General features: G+C 45.0%; 1 protein-coding gene across 2 annotated transcripts in view; it reads right to left on the reverse strand.

The window, feature by feature from the left end:
- Grhl1 (grainyhead like transcription factor 1) overlaps positions 1 to 22,719 on the reverse strand; it is a 54,856-nt gene that overhangs the window by 13,953 nt on the left and 18,184 nt on the right. For both annotated transcript variants that reach the window (XM_090337460.1, XM_090337459.1), the window contains exon 9: positions 1,732 to 1,890. In XM_090337460.1, the coding sequence (XP_090193586.1) occupies positions 1,732 to 1,890 (159 nt within the window). The remainder of the gene's footprint in view (positions 1 to 1,731; positions 1,891 to 22,719) is intronic.

The raw sequence follows: 22,719 nt of genomic DNA on the forward strand, positions 1-22,719 counted from the left end.
GGGGGGAAGGGCAAGCAAGCAAAGAGCCCATTCTGGCACATTATCAGCAGCATACACAGGACCTGATAGAGGCACGGAATCTGTATGACTGAGGAAGGAATCGCTGTGAACCTGAGGGCTCTAAGCGCCCTCTTGTGGTCAGGGCTGTGTTTTCTGCAGCAGATCAAATGTCAGGCCTCTGACAGCTAGTGTAATTCCATTGCCTCAAAGTTAATACAGGGAGTGACAGAGAGGGTGAGATAAATTTGGATGTGTGGAAATGTAACAATGAAGTCCCCTTCTGTATAACTAATGTAAGCCAACAAAAATATTACAAGAAAGGTTTAAGAGGATAAAAAAAAGAGGAGGCAGAATAAACCAGAAGACACACATCCTAATTTTTTTTTGTGTGTGTGGGGGGAGAGGTCATGGGGCTTAAACTACCTGGGTGTTGTCCCTGAGCTCTTCAGCTCAAGGCTACCCACCTACCCTGGAGCCAAGCCCCACTTCCAGTTTTTTTCTAGAGGTTAATTGGAGGTAAGAGTCTCAGTTCCTTGTGTGCCCTGGCTGGCTTTGAACCTTGATCCTCAGATCTCAGCCTCCAGAGTAGATAGGATTACAGGTGTGAGCCACTGCGCCTGGCTCCACATCCTAACATTTTTAAACAGTTAAGTCAAAGACTTGCTCCACCTGAGTCCAAGGAATCTTCCCCACCTCCTCCCACACTGCTATCTCTTCTACCCCAGCCCAGCGTGGAGCAGCTCAGGGCCCGAGCTCTGGTCAGAGAGGCTGGACAAGGGCATGTGGATGGTTCCGTTCTTTCAGGAAAAGCAGCTGTTCTGGAGAAATGAGATGATGCTACAAGCTCTTTGGGTCCTGTATTTTTTTTTTTTGTGGGAAGGGGGGGAACCAGTCTTGGGGCTTGAACTCGGGGCCTGGGCACTGTCCTTGGGCTTTCTCAAGTCTAGTGCTCTACCACTTGAGCCACACAACTTCTGGATTTTTCTGTGTATGTGGTACAGAGGAATCAAACCCAGGGCTTTGTACATGCTAGGCAAGCACTCTACCACTAGGCCATGCTCCAGGCCCTGGGCCCTATCCCTTCTCTCTCTGCCCCATGCTCACCATGGTTCCCTGCCACTGTCATGGTGGCTGACGACATGTCAAAGGGCCTGGAGGGGGTGAGCCAGGTCAAGGGTGTCTCATGCTGGGGTCACTTGGCTCAGCTGTCACCACTATCGCCAGTCATGTTCACCAAAGCCCACAGCCAATTCTCGAAATTGTGTAGTTCAAACGAGATTTCTTTCCCTTCTCCTTACAGTGTTTATTTGAATAGAAGGCTTTAACAATAAATACCCATTTAAGATAAGCTGTGTGTGTGTGTGTGTGTGTGTGTGTGTGTGTGTGTGTGTGTGTGTGTATCCACATTGCAGGACTGGGGCTGCAGTTTTTGCTTAGCTTTTGTGCTCAAGGCTGGTGTTCTACCACTTGAGTTACACACCCCTTCTGGATTTTTGCTGGTTAACTGGAGATAAGCATCTCCATGATTTGTCTGGTCTGGCTGGCTTTGAACTGAGGTCCTCAGATCTTAGCCTCTTGAGTAGCTGGGATTGCAGGTATGAGCACCTGGACCAGCTAATATAATCTCTTTTCTATAGCATGTGACTCACCACATGGTTGAGTAGGGAAAGCCCCTGGCTCTGTTCTGGGGGGAGCATCTCACAGCCCTGCCCTGAGCACCCCAGCTCTCACCTTGTCACAGAAGACTTTGATCTGGCAGTAGGCCCGGTGCACTGGCTTATTGCTGCGGTTGTTGTAACTGTAGGTGTCAATCTGGATGTTGAGAGGCAAGCCCTTCACGCCCTTCTGGGAGGAGAAATCTGTGCTCAAGCAGTTCACAGAGATGAACACCTGTGAAGGGAAAGGAAGGTTTGAGAGCAGCGGTTCCAACTGTGAACTGAGCACCAACGTCAATGGCCACACTACCGCTTCCCTTCATGGAGGTAGTTAAGGGATTTTAGAAGCCACTTTGTTTTGAGGGCTGAACTCAGGGCCTGGGCACTGTTCCTGTCTCATCACTATACCACTTATGCCACAGCACCTTCCTTCCTTTCTTTCTTCCTTCCTTCCTTTTCCATCTGGGTGAGGGGGGAGGAAGGCTAGTTAGGAGATAAGAGTCTTGTGATCAGTTCTTCCCAGCCTGGCTTCAGACAGCAATCTTCAGATGCCAGCCTCCTGACTAGCTAGGATTACAGGCGTGAGCCACTGCACCTGGCTGTGATGTGGATTCTTATCTTTACAAAGCCAAGGGGAAAGCAGGAACGTTTATTCATAGGCTGAGGAAAGAATGATCATACAATACTAAAAAAAAATCCTCTTTTCTGGAGACTCCACAGTTAAAAGCTGTGGTTCTGCTTTTAACTGGAGACGTGGTAAGGCATGTATAAAGAATCACTAAGGAAGACATTCTACGTTGGGTCTCTGTTTTTGATAGGAAAGAAAATTCCAACTATCTAAGCAATGGAGAGGGTTCCAGAGTCATACCTTCTCTGGAGAAACTGCACACAGCCTCCAGTGATGGTGAGCGTAACTGTGCTACACAAGCCCATTCTCTCTCAGCCACCAAATCCCTCAGGATTGTGGCCTTGGCAGCTGCTATTTTCATAGAGTGGCTGGACTATGCCTCAGTCCTGAACTGAGGGGAAATAGGGGAAAATAGGGGAAAGCTTTACCACAGAGATTTTTTTCATGAAAGAAGTTAGAGTGGAGTGTTGGAAGCTTATATCTGGAATCCTAGCTACTCAGGATGCTGAGAGCCAACGATTATAGTTTGAAGCCATGCTGGACAGGAAAATCTGTGAGATTTTTTTTCCCCAGTCCTGGGGCTTGAACTCAGAGCCTGAGCACTATCCTTGGGATTTTTCAAGAACAGAGCTCTACCACTTGATCCACAGCACCACTTCTGGCTTTTTCTATGTATGTGGTACCAAGATATTGAACCTGAGTCTTCGTGCATACTAGGTAAGCACTCTGCCATTAGGTCAAACTCCTGGCCCAGTCTGTGAGATTTTTATCTACAATTAACCATCAAAAAACCAGAAGCAGAATTGTGGCTCAAGTGGTAAATAGCCTTGAGCAAAAAAAACCTTAAGGAACTGGGCCCAAACCCTGAGTTCAAGCCCCAATACCAGCACCAGACAAAAATGAAGTTAGAGGACTATGTAGTTTTTTCCTACCCCCCTAGGCTGATCCCAATTGCCTAAAGATATGTTCACCTTCCAGCAAAGTTTCTCACAAATTAAAACAAATAGACACACTGTGATTGTGGTGGGGTCCTGCATAACTGATGAAAATACTCCATTTTTCTATTTTGTGGTTCTCCTTTTAACTGTCACCTGACACAGTGCTTTGGATTACCAACCAGGCTTTAGAACTGATTTCTGAGACATGAGCACCACATAGTGGATAGTTTTGGAATCATAGTTTGTAGAACAGATTGTCCCATTTCAGATGCAAGACCTAAAGCAGATACAGGGTGCCACAGCTGAACATGGGAATGTGTTTAAGCTGTAAGAAGGGAAAATCCTACAAGACCAGTGGGTGAAAGGGAAGGAGGGAAGATAAAAAGAAAGGAGGACAAAGAATACTTGCTAGACCAAATGCAAAGTAAGAAAGGAGAGGTTTTTAACCATACTCCATTAATTACTTCTAAGCAGGAAAAGACCAAAACATCCCAAAAGAGTTTGAACATGTCAAAGTCAGCAGACAGCCATCTCTCATCATCCTCCCAGCCTTTCCCCGATCATTCTCACTGCAGGACGCCATGCTACTTCACCCCTGGACTTGATAGATTCCCTACTGGTTTGCTCAAGTCCCTCACAGCTCCTCTCTGTGAGGCCAGATGCCTGGAGCCAGCAGAAGAAGGAAGTGGGGGGGGGGGAGAGAGAAGGAAAAGAAGAATGCGGGGGGCCCGGGAGTTTGGCCTAGCGGTTAAAGTGCTTGCCTAGCATGCACAAAGGCCCGGGTTCGATTCCTCGGTATCCCACATACACAACCAAGCCGGAAGTGGCAGAGACGAGACTGCAACAAGCGACAGAGAGCGAAAGCAAGCAAGCGGAGCCCAACCGAGTGGTGGCCGGAGCGAGCAGGGCCGGAGCGTGCGGGAGCGAGCCGAGCCAGAGCCAGCGAGGCCGGAGCGAGCGGGGCCAGAGCAAGAAGGGGCCGGAGCGAGCGGGGCCGGAGCGAGCGGGGCCAGAAAGAGAGGGGGGCCAAAAAAAAAAAAAAAAAAAAAAAGAAGAATGAGGGGAGGAGGTGGAAGAAGAGGGGAGGAGACGGAAGAGGAGGATGACAGCTGCTGTCTCAGCCACAGGCAGAGTGAAGTCCAGGGAGACATTGATTAAGGCTGCCTCAAATGGAAAGCAAGGAACTGGGGTGAACTGTGCAGACATGCCCCATTCCCGTGCCCGGCTACCTCTCTACCTCAGTGACCTTTCCCCAGACAACTCCTGGCTTTGGCTTGAGATCGGGGATGGAAGGCAAGCTTTGACGTGTGTTTTGTTTCCCTTCCTGGCTAGACTTACTGAATACCACCAGGATAGGTCCACACCCCGGGTGCTGTCTCCCCAATTGTACTGAGCGGGCCCTAGTCTAGCACCGCTGTGCCTTGCCTACTACCTTCCTCCCCACTCACTTCCAGCAAATATGAAACATTGTTTAATTTCTTCAAAGACTAACTAGGTCTAGCCGGATGCTGGTGACTCACACCTGTGATACTAGCTAATCAGGAGGCTGAGACCTGAGGATGCGATTTGAAGACTCTTAGCTCCAATAAACTACTCAGAAAAAGCCCAAAGTGTCACTGAGGCTCAAGTGGCAGAGTGCTAGCTTTGAGTACAAAAATGCTCAGGGACAGTGTCCCAGGCCCTGAGTTCTAGGTATGAAAACAACAAGGGGTACAACCAGAGTCTATTACAGAAGACCTGTGCTTTGCGTTGGTATGTTCTTACAAACTAAAAAAAAAAGCTTCACATACAATATCTAAACCCATAAGTCAGAGGGAGGATATATCTATGAATTACACTAGTTAAAAGGGTGAGAGGGAAGATAGGATGGAGGGAAAGGAGGACAGAGAGAAAGAAAGCAATCTATTCACTTGACTGGGTATATGAAGAGACCAAATGACTTCACTGTGCAGTCAATTGGTGAATCTAAACTGTTTTCACCCCAGTCAGGGGTTCAATTCCTGACTCAGAGCCAGCTGTCTGGGAAAGTTACACTCCAGCCCCACAATTCTAGGAAGCCTTAGGCCTCAAAAAAAAAAAAAAAAAAAAAAAGTGTCATTCCTTAACAAGAGGATTTCATGGTAATCCAACACAAACCTGACCTCTCCTTGCTGCTCGGTTTCAGGTTTCAGATCCCAGGCCCAGGACAAGCTCAGGTGCTTTGAGAAGACTCTACCCTCACGGTAGTCCTGGTACTTCAACTCTGATTTAAATATATTCTATTTATTTACAAAATTCATTCTAAACCAACAGGTCTTTAAATTTCTCCTAAGTCAGCACTTACATGAATAAATAAATAAAGCTACAAAGTCTACATAAATATACAAACACACCAGAGCAGGAGGATCCAGCCCAGGAACAGCCAGAGATGCGTTGGGCAGAGGAGACATGCATGCCATACTTAGGCTCCAAAGGCTAGCAAGGGGAGCAAAAAGCCACTATTGGCAGAGAGAGAAAGAGAGAGCGAGAGAGAGAGAGAGAGAGAGAGAGAGAGAGAGAGAGAGAGAGAGAGAGAGAGAGAGAGAGAGTGTGTGTGTGTGTGTGTGTGTGTGTGTGTGTGCTTCAGTCCTGAGGTTTGAACTTGAATTCTGGGCACTGTCTCTGAGCTTCTTTTGCTCAGTTAGTGCTCTATCACTTGAGCCGACAGCTCCACTTCTGACATTTTTGGTGGTTAACGGAAGGTTAAGAGTCTCATGGACTTTCCTGGTTGGGCTGGCTTTGAACAGGGCCACAAAAGCCTGGCTCTTCATTGTGGTGTTTCTTTCTTCTTTCTTTCTTTATTTATTTTGCCAGTCCTGGGCTTGAGCTCAGGGCCTGAGCACTGTCCTTGGACTTTCTCAAGGCTAGAGCTCTACCACTTGAGCCTCAGCACCACTTCCGGCTTTTTTCTATGTATGTGGTACTGAGAAATCAAACCTGGGTCTTCATGCATGCTAGGTAAGTACTCTACCACCAGGCCAAACTCCCGGCCTTTTGTTTTTTAGGAGAGAATGTGCTCAAGAGAAACACTTAGGTCTGAAAATCAATGCATCTGTAAGGATGTTCAAACCCCAACTTAGTGTATCTATGGGACACAAAGCTTCATATAATACACTTATTACTGATAAACTTTCTGCAAATCCTATTATTTTAAAGGCACAATGTAAGGCTGAAGTAATCGCAGTAAAGCCAGGTCACTGCCAGCGGCTCACATCTGTAGTCATAACCACTCCGGAGACTTAGAACTCAGGATCACAGTTCAAAGCCAGTTGGGAAAGGAAACTCTGTGAGACTCATACACAATTCAGCAGCAAAAAGCTGAAAGTGGAGCTGTGTTTCAAGTGGTACAGTGCCAGCTTTGAGCACACAGCATCCAGGCTTTGAGTTCAAGTCACAGTAAGTAATCACAACAAATTCATTGAAGGAGCTCATACAACATAGACTGGAAACTTGTTAGAAATGCGTACTTCCTGACCACCCAGAACCCATGAACTAAAATCCCAGAAGCTCATCTCCTAAAACTGTGATTCAGAGGGAAAAACTGGAAGAAAGTGTTCAAAAAAAGATACTCTTTACCTGATTTATGTAACCATAACCTCTCTATAACTGTAACCCCTTTATAATAGCAATAAAATTTTTTAAAAATCTGGTTACATCCTGGACTGTGTTGGTCCCTGGTGTCACTGAGACTGACAGATGCCTGGCAGAGAACTTCACATGTAAAATAGGTTCTCCTCATGAGAACCTGTGTGAGACCACAGGTCACATACCCAAGTCTGCATAATACAAATGTTGTAGCTATTCTCACTGCACAGATGAAGAACCTCTCAGTGGCATGATTACAAGAAAACTAAACAAAACACCCTGACTGTCTTTAAAGAGATTGGGAAAGGGCAAAAAGATGGCAAAAAAAGCACTCAGCTGCACCCTTTACAACACACGAGCACACATCTGTGCAAATGCACACAACACTTACAAATGTACCGCTGGAGTCTGAGAATAGGCTGTAAAATACTGGGAAGATTTCTAAAACAGATCTCTAAAATGACCTTTTCTCTCTTTTCATACTTCCTATTTATTTTGATGTTATTCAAATAACATTAATCTCAAAAGATGGGCAACTGATATCCCTCCCCAATTAAAATATTAGAAGAGAAAATAAAAACTAGTCACAAAAAACCAGCAGCTAAACAGGCTAAAGATGCTCTGCAAGATTCTTCTTAAGTGCCCAGCCCTGCTTTCCTTAGGGCAGGCAGTTCCTCATTCTTGCTCTCAAGAGTATTTAGAAGAGTTGACTTTTCTTGTAAACCTGAGTTTGAAAAAGAGAGGAAAGCAATGGAACATGGTGCGTGTACTATCCAAGACCTCACTTGCAATACATATAAAATTTTGTATGTGTGTGGGTCGTGGGGTTGGCCTGGGTGCTGTCCCTGAGCTCTTCAGCTCAAGGCTACCACCCTACCCTTGAGTCAAGTCCCACTTCCCATTTTTTTTTTTTTCTGGAAGTTAATTGGATATAAGAGTCTCAGGTCCTTTTGTGCCCCAGCTGACTTTGAACCTTGATCCTCAGATCTCAGCCTCCTGAGTATCTAGGATTACAGGCGGGAGCCACCATGCCCAGCACAATATATATTTTTTCTTCCCAGCATTCCCAAGCTCAGAAATCAGATGCTGAACTAACAGCTAATGATTTTTGCCCATCTGCTTCATTTAGACTGCTTCTCCCACAATTAAGGGAAAAGGAGGAAGAGGAGGAGAACCATTGAAGGTAGAATAGAGCAATGAAGAATCAAGTTTATAAACCTACAGTTCTCCTACTCTTGGGCTTTATCATCATAAACCAAAGCACAGTGCTAGGGAAACTTGCTGACTGTTTAAAGAGAGCAGTCAGACACATTTACAAGTGAATTTAATCTGTAGTAGTGAGGGCAAATATATGTATTTAACTAGTCCTAGGGCTTGAATTCAGGGCCTAGGCATTAGGACACTTTTTGCTCAAAGCTAATGCTCTGCCACTTGTGCCACAGAGCCACATGCAGATTTTTCTTTGTATGTGATACTGAGGAAACAAATCCAGAGCTTCATGTATGCCAGGCAAGCCCTCTACCATTAGGCCACATTCCCGGCCCCTAGAAATATATTTTTTACCCATGTAATTGGAAGATGGGATAATGATTTCATCTAATTGGGGCTTGTGGTTCACATCTATAGTCCTTGCTACTAAGGAGGCTAAGATTTGGGAATCGAGGCTCAAAGCCTGTCCAGGCAGAAAAGCCCGGGAGACTCTTATCTCTAATCAACCAGCAAAAAGCTGAAGTGAAAGTGTGGCTTAAGTGGCAGAGCACCAGCCTTTAGTGTAATAACTAAGGGACAGGCCTGAGTTTGAGCCAAAGGACCAGCAGGCACGCACGGGCACACAATGTCATCTCCAAATCTTCTAGCAAGTTTCAAATCCTCACAAATAGGCCGGGAGTTTGGCCTAGTGGTAGAGTGCTTGGCTAGCATGCACGAAGACCTGGGTTCGATTCCTTGGTACCACATACATAGAAAAAAGCCAAAAGTGGTGCTGTGGCTCAGGTGATAGAGCTCTAGCCTTGAGAAAGTCCAAGGACAGTGCTCAGGCCCTGAGCTCAAGTCCAAGACTGGCAAAAACAAAACAAAACAAAAAAATCCCCACACAACTCCCCTCCCCATAATAGGCCTCTCTCAAATAAACAGAGAAAAACAAACAATAAAAGAGAGCTACTACAAAGCTGCACAAACTAGTCTTCTTGCCAGGCACAGTGGCTCACGCCTGCAATCCTAGCTACTCAGGAGACTAAGATCTGAGGATCTCGGTTTAAAGCCAGCCTGGGCACTAAACTTTGTGAGACTCTTATCTCCAATTCACCAGAAAATCGAAAGTAGTGCTGTGGCTCAGGGGGAGGGTGGTGGCCTTGAGCTGAAGAGCTCAGGGATAGCACCCAGGCCCAGAGTTCAAGTTCCCATGACCCACCAAAAAAAAAAAAAAAAAAGTCTTCTTCCTCCAGCACCAAGCAGAGAACTCTGTAACCAATAAGATGTCTGTAAGGAGATGGGAGAAACACTTGATTGCAGGCAGACTATTATTGCTACTGAATCTTAACCACTTATTCTTTCTCAAAACAATTGTTACAACTGCCTGTTAAATAAATGCTAAAACCCTTCACAGGTGAGAGGTAGCATGCATATATATCTAATCCCCCCTTTCACTGCATTTTCTACCAAATTTCACATTTTCTCTAATTTAAAAATATATATCCTTTTTTGATACAATTTTTTCAGTTTTTTATTAAAGAACTTATTAACATTGATTTTTACATCATATTTGAAATGTCATGTTTAACAAACAAGTATTAAAACTATATATTGTTTTAAAAGATAAATCCCTGCTTAGCCTTTTATGTTTGCTTGTTTCTGTCAGTCTTGGAGCTTCAACGCTGGGCCTGAGTGCTGTCCCAGAGTTTTTCGTACTCAGGCTACATCTCCACCACTTGAGCCACAGCTCTAGTTCTCATTTTTTTCTGAGAAGTTTACTGGTAATAAGAGTCATAAGGGGGGTGGGAGGGAGGGTAATGGGGACCAAGACATGTGGAAGGATATCAATGTATGTGAATTAATGCACCTTCTATCTGGCAAATACCATGTAACCCTTTTATTAAATACAATAAAAAATATTTAAAAAAAAGAGTCATAAGTACTGTAGTTATCATGATGACCCTGAGCCTGTTTAACCGTAACCAAACCCAGTTTGGGCTATAGCACTCTACCCAAATGGTTTCACTGTGACTTCAACATGGGTGTTGTTAGGCTTTACTCAACACCTCAACTCTAGTCCTGGTCCAGAAGTCTCTGGCCACTATTCAATTCTGATCTTTGGTTCTGCTTTCTCACAAATGATGTCTTCAGGTCCAACCAGGCTCTGAGGAGGCTAGCTCTTACAATCCCAGAGGCCCTCACACCCCACCCCCATGAGGCTTAAAGCCGCCTGTGTCACGGAAGCCACACTTGGTGGAGTGGCAATCCCCCATGGAACCCTGGGTCATACATCACCTCCGCACTCTCAGAGCACAGGGCCCAAAAATTAATGGTCAAGAACGATAAGCCCCTGGTCCCTAAACTTCAGCCAAACTGCATGCTGCTAGGAAATGTGAACTGTGTTGATTCCATTCTTACCACGTACCTGGCTGTGACCCACAAAAACCACCTAGAAATTGGAACTATTCAGGCTCCATTTTACAGATGAGGAAACTAAAGCTCAGAAGTTGTGAACTTGTTGTCCAAGTTCATAAGTTACTTGAGTTCACTTCTGTCGTCCTCTAAGGCCAACCGGCTTTCCTAGCCGTCTTGGTAGAATCAAGAATGACTATTGGGGGCCGGGAGTTTGGCCTAGTGGTTAAAGTGCTTGCCTAGCATGCATGAAGACCCGGGTTCAATTCCTCGGTACCACATACATAGAAAAAAGCCAGAAGTGGTGCTGAGGCTCAAGTGGTAGAGCTCTAGCCTTGAGAAAGTCCAAGGACAGTGCTCAGGCCCTGAGCTCAAGCCCAGGACTGGCAAAAAAAAAAAAAAAAAAAAGAATGACTATTGGGTTTTTCTTTATTTTTATTTTTTTGGTAGTACTGGGGTTTAAACTAAAGGTCCTGTGCTTGTTAATTAGTACTCTATGACTTGAGCTAGGCACCTAGCCTTTGTTTCTTGTGTGCCATCCTGGAGCTTAAATTACAGCTGGACTCCTTCATGAACTGCTTCTTCCCTAGAAACGCTTCTCAAGCGTTTGGCCTCACTGATGAGCAGCACTTCCAATAGAGCCCAAGAGCCTGAGCCCTCTACCTCCCAGGCTTGCACAAGGAAGGATGGACAAGGCATGCGCATTCCTTGGAAGGATGGCAGATATGAGTCAGTTTAGCCAGTGGAACTTCAAGGGAAGATAGTATTTTAGTCTTATATTTCAGATTGAACATAATATCAGAGCTGAGAGGATTCCTGCAGACCTCCCTTGACATATAAAGAGTTGTCATTTGTGTGTTGTGATGCACACTTAGAAAGTTTCTCAGAGCTCTGTGTGGTTAAAAAGAACAAGGAAAGCTATGGTGGAGAGAGAAAAATGGAAACACTGAGAAAAAGAGCTTGACATTCGGCAGTTCTGGTGCCTTTCTCTGCCCATGGTTCCTGGCTCTCTCCAGCTGCAATGGAGGCTCAGACTCCAAATGCAAAAATGGAAAAAGACACACAGTAAACTATTAACCAACCCCAACCCTACTGACATTTTTGGAAACTGCACAGGCACACGGAAAGCATAGCGCTAGAGAGTCCTCTATGGAAAAACTGTTTCCAAGAAGGAAAACTAGAGGAAAGTGACCTTAGAGGTTTGAAGGTCATTTTGATAATGAGGTCTCTGTATTTCAAACTAAACAGCCAGTCAATGCCAAACTTCCTACTTAGCCTGAATAAGTCATATAACATAGCTGATTATCGTAAGGCTCTAGGGGGCTGCAGCCATCTTGGACCCTGTCCCACTGGCCTCTGGGAGTCTTTTTCATTCTAAATTATGCTTTTACGAAAATACAGATAGACCATTCATAAGGTCTTTCTAGAATATAATCTACCAATAGGTCAAAAGGAATAAACCTTAGAATGTTTTCATTTAACTCTCCAAATCAGTCAAAAAGATCTCTTCAAAACAGATCAAAATAGCTGTTACCTAGAAATCTCCCGACAGTTAAAAATGTGAGGTTGATAAAAGCAGCTTTAAAAAAAAAAATCCAGCTGGGCGTGGTGGCTCACACCTGTAATCCTAGCTACTCAGGAGGCTGAGATTTGAGGATCAAGGTTCAAAGCCAGCCCGGGCACAAAAGGACCTGAGACTCTTATCTCCAATTAACCTCTACAAAACAGGAAGTGGGACTTGGCTCAAGGGTAGGGCAGCAGCCTTGAGCTGAAGAGCTCAGGGACAGGCCCAGGCTGAGTTTAAGCCCCGTGACACTCCCCCACAAAATCCAAGTGCAACAGCACCAGTTTAAACAGAATAAGATCACTACTTTTCTAGTCATTTTACGAAGTGAAGAATGTGAACTGAAACTTGTAGAGTGGGAAAGTTCAAATTAAGAAATCAAGATTTGATTCTTGGCTAAAGTATTATAATTATCCATGAACATTTCTGGGCATTATAAGATGGATACCTAATCATAATCCACAGCCCTACCACTGCCCAGCCAAAACAAATAAACAACCGTAATGGCTCAGCTGTGAGCTAGCCATGTCTGCTGCTGCCTCTCCATTCACATGTGTCTGCTTAATTAATGCCTGGAGCCCCAGAAGACATCAGAGAGACTGAGTCATACAGTGCTCCTGATTTGCCAGATAATCCTCCAAGCCCCCCACCCCACCCCCACTCTCTTCCATTTACTCTTTGGAAGACAGGAGGTGGCTGGAAGATACTGCTATGGAATGCTATTGCCAGAAGACTTCAAGTGTGCAAGCTAGCCTTTCTGTTATTTCTCAGACTATCAAATAACCATGGAAGAAAAAGGAACTGGCCGGAAGGGGTGGGGACGCCAGGGACATGGGAGGAGAAAAGCTCTCTTCCCACGGCCTGTTCAGCTTGGCGGGGCGTCTCCCCCAAAGGAAAAAAAAAAACAAGCCGTCAGCAGCCTGGCTGTTGCCCCAGCGCTGCTTCCCACACCACCTACACAGCGTCTCAGTTTCTACAGAGCACAGAGCCAGGGAAAAAGTCACCGAAACACAGACAGACTTGGGGAAGACAATCTCCAGAGGAACCCGGGTGCGACTCTTCCCGCCTCATCTGCGACCTGCCAACCCTGCTGAACTTAAGGACATGGCAGGTGCAGTGATTTGGCACCTATTGTCCCAAATAAATAGAATGTATGCTACGAAATATGCAGCACTGGATGCAGGTGTGACACAAGGCAAACACAGACCGCATTCCAGCACGGCTGGGTTCAGAATAGGACAGGTGAGTAAGTGGGTCACAAAGGAGCAACACTGGGCGGGCAGGCTGCCAACCCAAAACTGTGGTTACAAGTCAGAGTTTCTCCACTAAAACCTGAAGGCGGCATCTGTAAATACATGTGGAGAGAGATCACTTCATGAAGGGAGGCTGGGAAGTTCTGCTTGGGAGAAGAGCTACCTACAACCCGAGGCCCCACACAGTCCTGACATGTTAGAGGGCTTTAGTTCATTATTTATTTATGCCTCCACTTATGGCTTTTTTTTCTTTTTTGCTGGTTTACTGAAAAGTCTGTTGGACTTTTCTGCCTAGGCTGGCTTCAAACCATGATCTTCAGATATGAGCCCCCTGAGTAATTAGGATTTACAGGAGAGAGCCACTAGCATCTGACTAACTTCTAAGTAGTTAAACAGACTGGAATGGCAGTTAGCAAGCCACTGCAGATGGAATTTCCAGGAAGTACGAGGAGAAGGAGGGTTAAGATGACAAGCTGTCAAATAAGAACATTCCACAGAAGAGCTTATTGTTTCTGGAGCATGGTAGAGTTGAAGAAGGGGGTAAAAATCCCCCACCCCCCAAAAAGAACAAAATTTAATTGAAGTGTCAGGATGAAGGGTGGCTAAACAGACACGAGTGCTCAAAACCTGTTTCACAAGATGCTAGTTTCACTACCAAACCAAGGCTTTTTTTAGTTGCCAAGTGTCTCCCCGACCCAATCAAAAATACCTTCTGCCAGGCCCTAACCCACGGGCTGTGCTGTAATAAATGCATGCTACTGATACCAGTGGATTCTCAAGTTCTGCCATGATTCAATGTGCTTTATTTTACCTCTGAACAGACCTACTGGCTGTGTACCACAGGTACACACTGTGAAGTGCTCTTGGGGCCAAGTCCAAGACACCTAGCTTTAAAAAAAGAAAACACCTCACAGAGAAATTATCCTCACGGTCATACCCCACCACAGCTGTTTCAAAGCAACATTTCCAATCGCCAGGTACTGATTTTCCATCAGCTAATTAAAGAGATGACCCACAGATTTCTAACCATGACAATTTTCTATGTATGTGGTACCAAGGAATCGAACCTGGGTCTTCATGCATGCTAGGCACTCTATCACTAGGCCAAACTCCCAGCCCCATGACAATTTTCTAATAGCGATCAAGATACCACTTCTCAAAGACTCCTCATTCTCTATAATGGAATATAATTAGTTATTTCTTTGGAATATTTATATATACACATTTATATATGTGTTTATATGTTCACAAACACACACAGACATAATTTCAACAAACACGGGTTTCATCAAACTGCACAGAAAAATATCCTTAAAGTCGAATGATATACACAGACTCACAGCTACTTTGAGTTTTCCTCAGGGGTCGAAGGTTAGGAACCCACGGATATCCAGTTCAATCTGGTCAGCCCTGGGATCATCCAGGGCTCAGTCTCTTACCCTGTTTTAAAGTAAGAGTGCTTCCCAACTTCAGTCTCTTATTTAGGTCAGGCAATATTCACTAGGGCTTTAATTTCCGGCCTTCATTTCACTGCTGTTGCAAGCACCCAGGTACCATGTTTAACTCTCTTCTCTCCTCCCTCCACCCTTCCATCCACAGTGGAAACTTAGTAGTTGTGAAACAAACCAAACCAGTCTCTGCTTAACGCAACTGACCGAACGTGGCAACACCTTACTTTAATGGCATCCTGGACTGATGCTTCACAAGAATGGAATTCCTATAAATGCAAGCAATATGTTCAGTCCAAACAAATTAAAAAATTACTCTCCCAATGAATTCCAAATATTATGCTTAGACAAAACAACAAACTATTATTAAACTCATAAACCTGAATCCCATAAGCACACACAAGATGTCTCAGGTTCAAGTTACCAGGTGGTTACACCCCTCTTTCTACAATGCTTGGTGAACATCAGTAATATCTGAGCACCAGCTTCACATATATCTTTCTGCTGACACAAGACAAAGGGAAAGATGGGGTGCCCCACCTCTTGGTAAACCTTGTGCACACTCAAGTGGGCTCTGAAGTCTGTATTGATCCTATTTCTTTTGTAACACAAACACTTTCCCTGACATAACATCTTTGGCTCTTGGGACAATCGTTCAGAATGTCTTGTTCAGAATGCCTTCTCAGCGCAGAAGATTCTAGTTACCACTGTAAGCTTAAAGAGTATTTGTCAGGGAACAGAATGTTGTGATTTTTGTCCTGCCTATGTGATTAACCCTTTCCTTCTGGCCAAAGCCCCAGAAGGAAAGGCAAGAGGTAGAAGGGAATGGACCAGGAAGAGATTAAACAGTGTGTTGCAACTGGCTCTCACACAGCCAAACACACAATCACACCACTGAAAGATGCAGTTCTATCACCTGCAAACAATATGATCCATGCTGAGATCGGGAGCTTTCTTCTGAAGCTCTGATGGCACCCAGGCCCATGACCACACTGCGGGACAAAGGCCCACAGCTCAAGCCACATTATGTAGAACACAGCACAACAAAACCTAGCTCTCAGCTAATACTTCTCTGACAGCCTTACTCCAGAAGGAGCTCAGCACACATCTGACTGTAACAGCTGGTGCTCAGGTGTGTGTGCTGGTGTGTACATACACCAGTACTGGGGCTTGAACTCAGGGTCTAGGTGCTGCCCTTTAACTTTTTCGTTAAAGGCTGGTGCTTTACCACTTGAACCGTGGCTGCACTTCTGCTTTCTTGTTGGTTAATGGGAGATAAGTCGCACAAACTTTTCTGCCTGGAGTTGCTTCAAGCCATGATCCTGAAATCTCAGTCCTCTGAGTAGTTCAGATTATAGGTGTGAGCCACTGGCGATAGGCTATAGTTAGTAATGTTGGTTTTTATTTTATTTTGTCAGTCGTGGAGCTTGAACTCTGGGTCTGGGCACTGTCCCTGAGCTCTTCAGTTCAAGGCTAACCCCTCCCCCTTCAGCCACAGCCCCACTTCTGGTTAATTGGAGATAAGAGTCTCACAGGCTTTAGTGCCCGGGGTTGGCTTTGAACTGAGATCCTCAGATCTCAGCCTGAGTAGCTAGGATTACAGGCGTAAGCCATTGCGCCCGGCAATGTTAGTATTTTTAAAATGTAACTTATAATCTTCCTTCTAAGGTAAGGACTTAGAGATCTCTACTAGAAAAAAATACATTGGCTAGGCATTTTGTTTCACTGGGGTTCATAATATTCTTTAGAAGGGTGTTTAATATTCGTGAAGATCATATCTACACATAGACAACAAAGAAAGCATGAGCTGTGGTTTAACCCCTCTCCATGTTGCTCTGCCACAGTGCCTCATGTTCTGATCAGAGCTGCTCTGACCACAGGCTGTCACTGGCACTGCCGAGCACCAAAGATGAAGAAGCTCCCTGGACATGGTGCCCAGGTAGGGAGGCTGCATTTTGGTTATTAGTTCCTGCCTCTCTGTGGCTAAGCATCACTCATCCAAGGCAATGCAAACTGATTACCCAGCAGCCATAGTGCTCTTCTGGTACCAGGATTTTTTTTTTTGGGGGGGGGGGGGGGACTTGGTCTTCTTCATGTTAGACCAATTGATTCAAAGTTAAAAACAGAATTGTCATTTTGTACATTAATATTTCTATATGATGAAGAAAGTTAATCAATAATACAATGAACTACATTACTATTATTATTTATTTATTTATTTATTTATTTATTTATTTATTTTTTGGCCAATCCTGGAGTTTGAACTCAGGGCCTGGGCACTGCCTTGGGCTTTCTCAAGGCTAGAGCTCTACCATTTGAGCCACAGCAACACTGCTGGCTTTTTCTATGCTACAAGGATTCCTACTAGTGAGTCCACAAAGCTTCTCTGCTAGTAAGAACTCATAAGCTTTCATAAAAAAAAAAAAAAAAAAAACTTCCTCCCTATATCCTAGAGTCTGGCCTCCTCAAAGGCTTCATTTCACCAGCAAGCTGCAAACGTATCATCATGGAAGGGCCAAATGCTGTTGTACAGACCCTGATTAAGCTGAGAACACAGGGGAGGCACCTGAGCCCAGCCCAGCCCAGAACAGGTCCTCTGAGAACTCAGCTCTTTCCTACTGCTTTCTGTTTACTTTAGATCTTCAGGCTCCAACACTCCCTATCACCAACCAAATCTCATGCTGTTGTAAACTCAAGGTTTACAAAACGCAAGCAAGAAACCAGCTTCTAGGCCAAGCCCTCCAGCCCGTGTAACAATGACTCACTGGGGCTACGAAATATTCAAAGGACTGTAGAGCACAGAGCCCTTATTTATCAATAATTATTTATCAATTTATCATTTGTTAAGTGGTATACACATTTTTTTTTTCTGCCTTAGAAATGTTCCACTTAAGGGCTGGTAGAGTGCTTGCCTAGCATGCACAAAGACCTGAGTTTGATTCCTTGGTACCACATACATAAAAAAAAAAAAAAAAAAGCCCGAAGTGGTGCTGTGGCTAAAGTGGTAGAGTTCTAGCCTTGAGAAAGTCCAAGGACAGTGCTCAGGCCCTGAGCCTAGCCCAGGATTGGCAAAAAAAAAAAAAAAAAAAAAAAAAAAAAAAAAAAAAAAAAAAAATTCTATTTAAGTAAGGTCTCAGATTACTCAACAAAAGCCCATATAGCCCACAATCTACCTGATTAACTGCAACAATAGTGTTAGCTTGTGCCTGGAACCACAGGTCTCATTAGGAATCTGCGGCTAGCACAGTCTGCAGCCTGTTGTAGTAGCTGTAGCAGTAGCAGCAAGCCTGGCTGGCTGCAGGCCTGGCTCCTGCAGTGGGAAAGGCAGCCACTGGGTCTTGCTCTACAAACTCTATGCTCAGCAGCATCATGCCAGAACTCCATCTTTCTTTCTTTCTTTTTTGGCTTGTACTGGGGCTTTAACCCAGAGCCCGGGCACTGTCCCTTAACTTTTTCATGTAAGGCTGACACTCTAGCACTTGAGTTCCATTTCTGGGTTTTTGCTGGACAGCTGGAGATAAGAGTTTCTCAGACTTTCGTGCCACGCTGGCTTCAAACCACAATCCTCAGATCTCAGCCTCCTGAGTAACTAAGATTAAAATACAACATGAGCCAGGGGCAGTGGCTCATGCTTCTAATCCTCGTTACTCAGGAGGCTGCGATCTGAAAGTTGTAGTTCAAAGCCAGACTCTTCACTGAAGTCTGAGAGACTCTTATCTCCAATCAAACACAAGAAAACCAGAAGTGGCGCTGTGGCTCAAGGGTAGGGCCATAGCCTTGAACTGAAGAGCTCAGTGACAGTGTCCAGGTCCAGAGTTCAAGCCCCACAACCGACCAGAAAAGGAGAAAAAAAAAAAAAGATTATAACGTGAGCTACCAACAACCAGCCAGAGCTCCATCTTGTACTGTTTCCAAGACAGCTGCAGCTTCGCCCTGTTCTCCTTACCTTCAGCAGCTGATCTCAGCTGAGCACCAGGAAGGAAGAAATCTGACTTATTTCCTGGAGAAATGGCAATGTCTGAACTGTAACCTGTCTTTAGAAGGTGATGAGGAGAGAGGACAATAGAACAAACAAGATCTGATCAAAATGCCCCCTCCCCACCAACTGTTCCTAAGACATTTCTGCTTTTCAAGGCATCTTCCTCCCCCTCTACTTTGAAAGTGAGTTTCTTTTAGTGTTTCCATGCCAACAGCAGGTACATGCTTGTACAGATGAAGAGAGCATGCACAGACACAGTATGAGGTGAGCCCTGGCTGGGACAGTGTTTCCCCAAATGGAACACAAGCCAAACACTCATGATTCACCCCCATTCATCCTCCAAACACAGCAACCTCCGAGAGAAAAGCAGAAACTATAGGTAAGACTCAGAGGTTGACCCTGGGTTAGAATTGCGGTTTTACTCATTCTGGCAGAGTTAACAGTATGCATGAGGCATCATTACAAAGGGGAGGGGAGCTGAGAGCTGCTAGCTCATGCCTGAGCTTCGAGCTGCGGAGGAGGCTGTGACTGAGAGGATGTGGTGCTCGGGCAGCTGAGAGGAATGCTCTGCAGGATTCCATCTCAACAGAAGAAGTTAGGCACAGTGCTCTGTACCTGCTATCCTAGCCACAGCCAAGTGTTAAAAACAGGAGGACTGCAGTCCAGGTAGGACCTTATTTCAAAGATAACCAGTGCAAAAAAAAAGGCCGGAGGCTGGTTTATTGATAAAATATCTGCCCAGTAAGACCTTGAGTTCAAAATACTAACACTATTCCAAAAAATGGGGATGGGAGAAAGAGACATCAATTAACTTCCACAAACTCTTATGTCTGAGGAAGAGAAAGAACTGGAATCAAGAATCATTGCTTCCTGGCTATGGTATAACTCAGAAATTCAGAAGTAGAGCACTTGCCTAGCACAGAGACCTATTTTTTTTAACCCAGAAACACACACACATTCAACACATCCTAAATGAGAATAAGAGCCAGTATCTCATGCCTGTCATCCTAGCTACTCAAAAGGCTGAGATCCAGAATATCGAGGTTTAAAGCCAGTCTGGGCAGAAAAGCTTATAAGATTGCAACTGCAAAATAGTAAAAATCTGGGCTAGCAGCACTTATGCCCTACAGTAAAGCAGGAGATCCTAAAATGTGGCACATATACACAATGGAATTTTACTCATCCATTAGAAAGAATAGGGTTATGTCATTCGCAGGGAAATGATGGACCTAGAGTGAATCGTGTTAAATGAGGTAAGCCAAGCTCAACGAGACAAACAGCACATGTATTCTCTCATATGCTAGATCTAAAATAATTGGACATTAGAACCTATACATGATTCTAGGTATTCATATACAAGTAGAAGAGAAACCTAAAGTCGTAACTCTCCTGAATATGTAAAATACGAAGCCAAACCGTATGAAACAAATTCCAGGAAATGGAAACATGGGTTATTTATGTTTTTGGTGGTGGTGGTGTTTTTGTTTGGTATCTTTTTTTTTCTTTTTCTGCTTCTTGTGGGGAGAGAGGGATGCAGAACGGTAGAGAGGGTGAACAAATGCAGACTGGTGCTCAGCAGATACTATGAGAAAAATGAACTATGCCACTTGTGGGCGGGGAGTGGAGGGGAAAATGAAGGGTGACACTGCCCAAAAAGAAATGCACTCATTACCTGCATTGTGAAGTGATAAGCCCTCTGCAAAATACCTCAATAATAACAATAAAGTTATGCATTAAAAACCTGGGCTTAGAGGCATGGCCCAAGTGGTAGAGTATTAGAGGAGCAAACCAATGAAAACTCAGGTACCAGAGGAAAAAAAAAAGGGGAACAAGATGGGCATTTAACAATATAGATATTCCCTTTCAGGGAAAAGTAGTTAATCCAGCTATATAAGACTGTTCATGCACATCTGCTTACCATGGCTATATCTTGAGGCATTAATTAAGTATAAAAAGGAAAACATCAACTAAGCCAGGGAAAGCAAAAATGCTAAATAGTAAACTCCAACACACTTGCAAAGCCGATGCCTGATTATCAGCTTCAAAAGGGAGCAAGCTCATTAAGGAATGGCACACCACCCTTTCGGGGTGAGCAAAAGCTGCAAGCTGGCAACAGGGAAGAGACTGGAGGAAGGGAGCCCATGCTGCCATGAATGCCATGCAACAGCCACAGGCTGTGAGCCCCTCCTCCCGGGCCAGAGCTTCTTGGTAGGAGGAAGCAGAAGGCCTATGAGTAAACAAGCCACTGTCCCTACCTGTCACCTCAGCTTTCATTCCCCCCACCCAAGGAGTGACACATCAAACAAACAAAGTGCCCTGCCCAGTGACAAGCCCTCCCAGCCAAGATCTCCAAAGCTCTGACAAGTGCTTATTAATTTTAGCTACACCCAACAGAGAGAAGAGCTGGCCACCTCAGCCTTTTGGTTTTTTTTTTGTGTGTGTGTATGTGTGCTGATCCTGGGACTTGAACTCAGGGCCTGGGTGCTGTCCCTGAGCTTTACTGCTCAAGGATAGCACTCTACCACATTGAGCTACAGCTCTACTTGTGGCTTTTTCGTGGTTTAGGGAGATAGTCTCATGGATTTATTTTCCTGCCCTGGATGGCTTCCAACCTATATACATCCTCAGATCTCAGCCTTATGAGCAGATAGGATTTCAGGCATGAGCTACCAACCCCGGCAGCCTTTTGACTCCCTAGGGTTGCAACGGGTAAAAAACTGAGCCAGGCTACTCAGGAGGCTGAGATCTGAGGATCAAGGTTCAAAGCCAGCCTGGGCACAAAAGGACCTGAGATTCTTACCTCCAATTAACCTCTAGACAATGGGAAGCATGGGGCTTGGCTCAAGGGTAAGGGTGGTAGCCTTGAGCTGAAGAACTCAGGGACAGCGCCCAGGCCGAGTTCAAGCTCCATGACCCACAAAACAAACAACAACAACAAAAAACCCCGAGCCAGGAAATTGAGAGGCTGATCAAAGTCATACAGAGGAGAAAAGTGAACTCAGATCCTAGTGTGTTTTCTTCCAGCTGCATAATTTCCTGTCAGTTGCCGGTGGTGATCAGGAAGCAGCACCAGCGCAGGCTGCCTCCTCTCTTTGCCACACTCTGAGTCTTGTCACAGCGCCATTTCAAAGTAACTGACACAACAACTTTAGGAAATGGCAAGTTTGCTGTGTCTCTCTGCCCCACCTGCAGTGAATCCAGTGTTGAATGGAGCTCAGTCTCTGGGTGCAGCAGCAGCAGCCTTCCGATTGTTCAAGATCAAGTGGGAGAGCAGGAAAATGCCATGCACTGAACATCCCAAGCTCCTTGGAGACATCTCCCGCAGCTAAGGACACCCTTCCCTCAGAGTCAGTGACCGAGAGCTGTAGCTCAAGTGACAGAGCAGTAGTCTTAAACACAAAAGCTCAGGGACAGCCCTGACTTCAAGCTCCAGGACTGACACACAAAAAGTAATCTTAGCTTTATGGAATAGGCACTGGTAGCTCATGCCTGTAATCCTAGTTTCTCAGGAGGCCGAGATCTAAGGATCACAGTTCAAAGCCAGCTCGGGCACAAAAGTCTAAGAGACTCTTATCTCTAATTAATCACCAGAAAATTGGAAGTAGCACTGTGGCTCAAGTGGTAGAGCATAAGCCTTGAGTTAAAGAGCTCAGGGACATGCCCAGACCCAGAGTTCAAACCTCATGATAGACCCCCCCCACACACAGAACACACACACACACACACACACACACACACACACACACACACACACACACACACACACGAAAAACCTTTAGGGAGTAGCTTGTCCCATAAATTACTTAAAAAATAACATGTTTAGGCTAGGTGCAGTTACCCAGGAGGCGGAGATAAAGAGGATTACAGTTTGAGGCTAGCCTGGACAGAAGGATAACAAGATCTCATCTTAAAAAACAAGTCTAATATGGTGGTGCAAACCTGTGTTCCCAGTTACACAGGAGATGGAGATAAGAGGACTTGTAGTCTGAAGGCAGGTATAAGACAGAAGCTTAAAAGACACTATCTGAAAAAGAGCTAGTGGCTAGGA

This window comes from Megascapheus bottae, chromosome 7 (genome assembly GCF_031878675.1).
Source record: "Megascapheus bottae isolate mThoBot1 chromosome 7, mThoBot2.hap1, whole genome shotgun sequence".
NCBI lineage: Eukaryota > Metazoa > Chordata > Mammalia > Rodentia > Geomyidae > Megascapheus > Megascapheus bottae.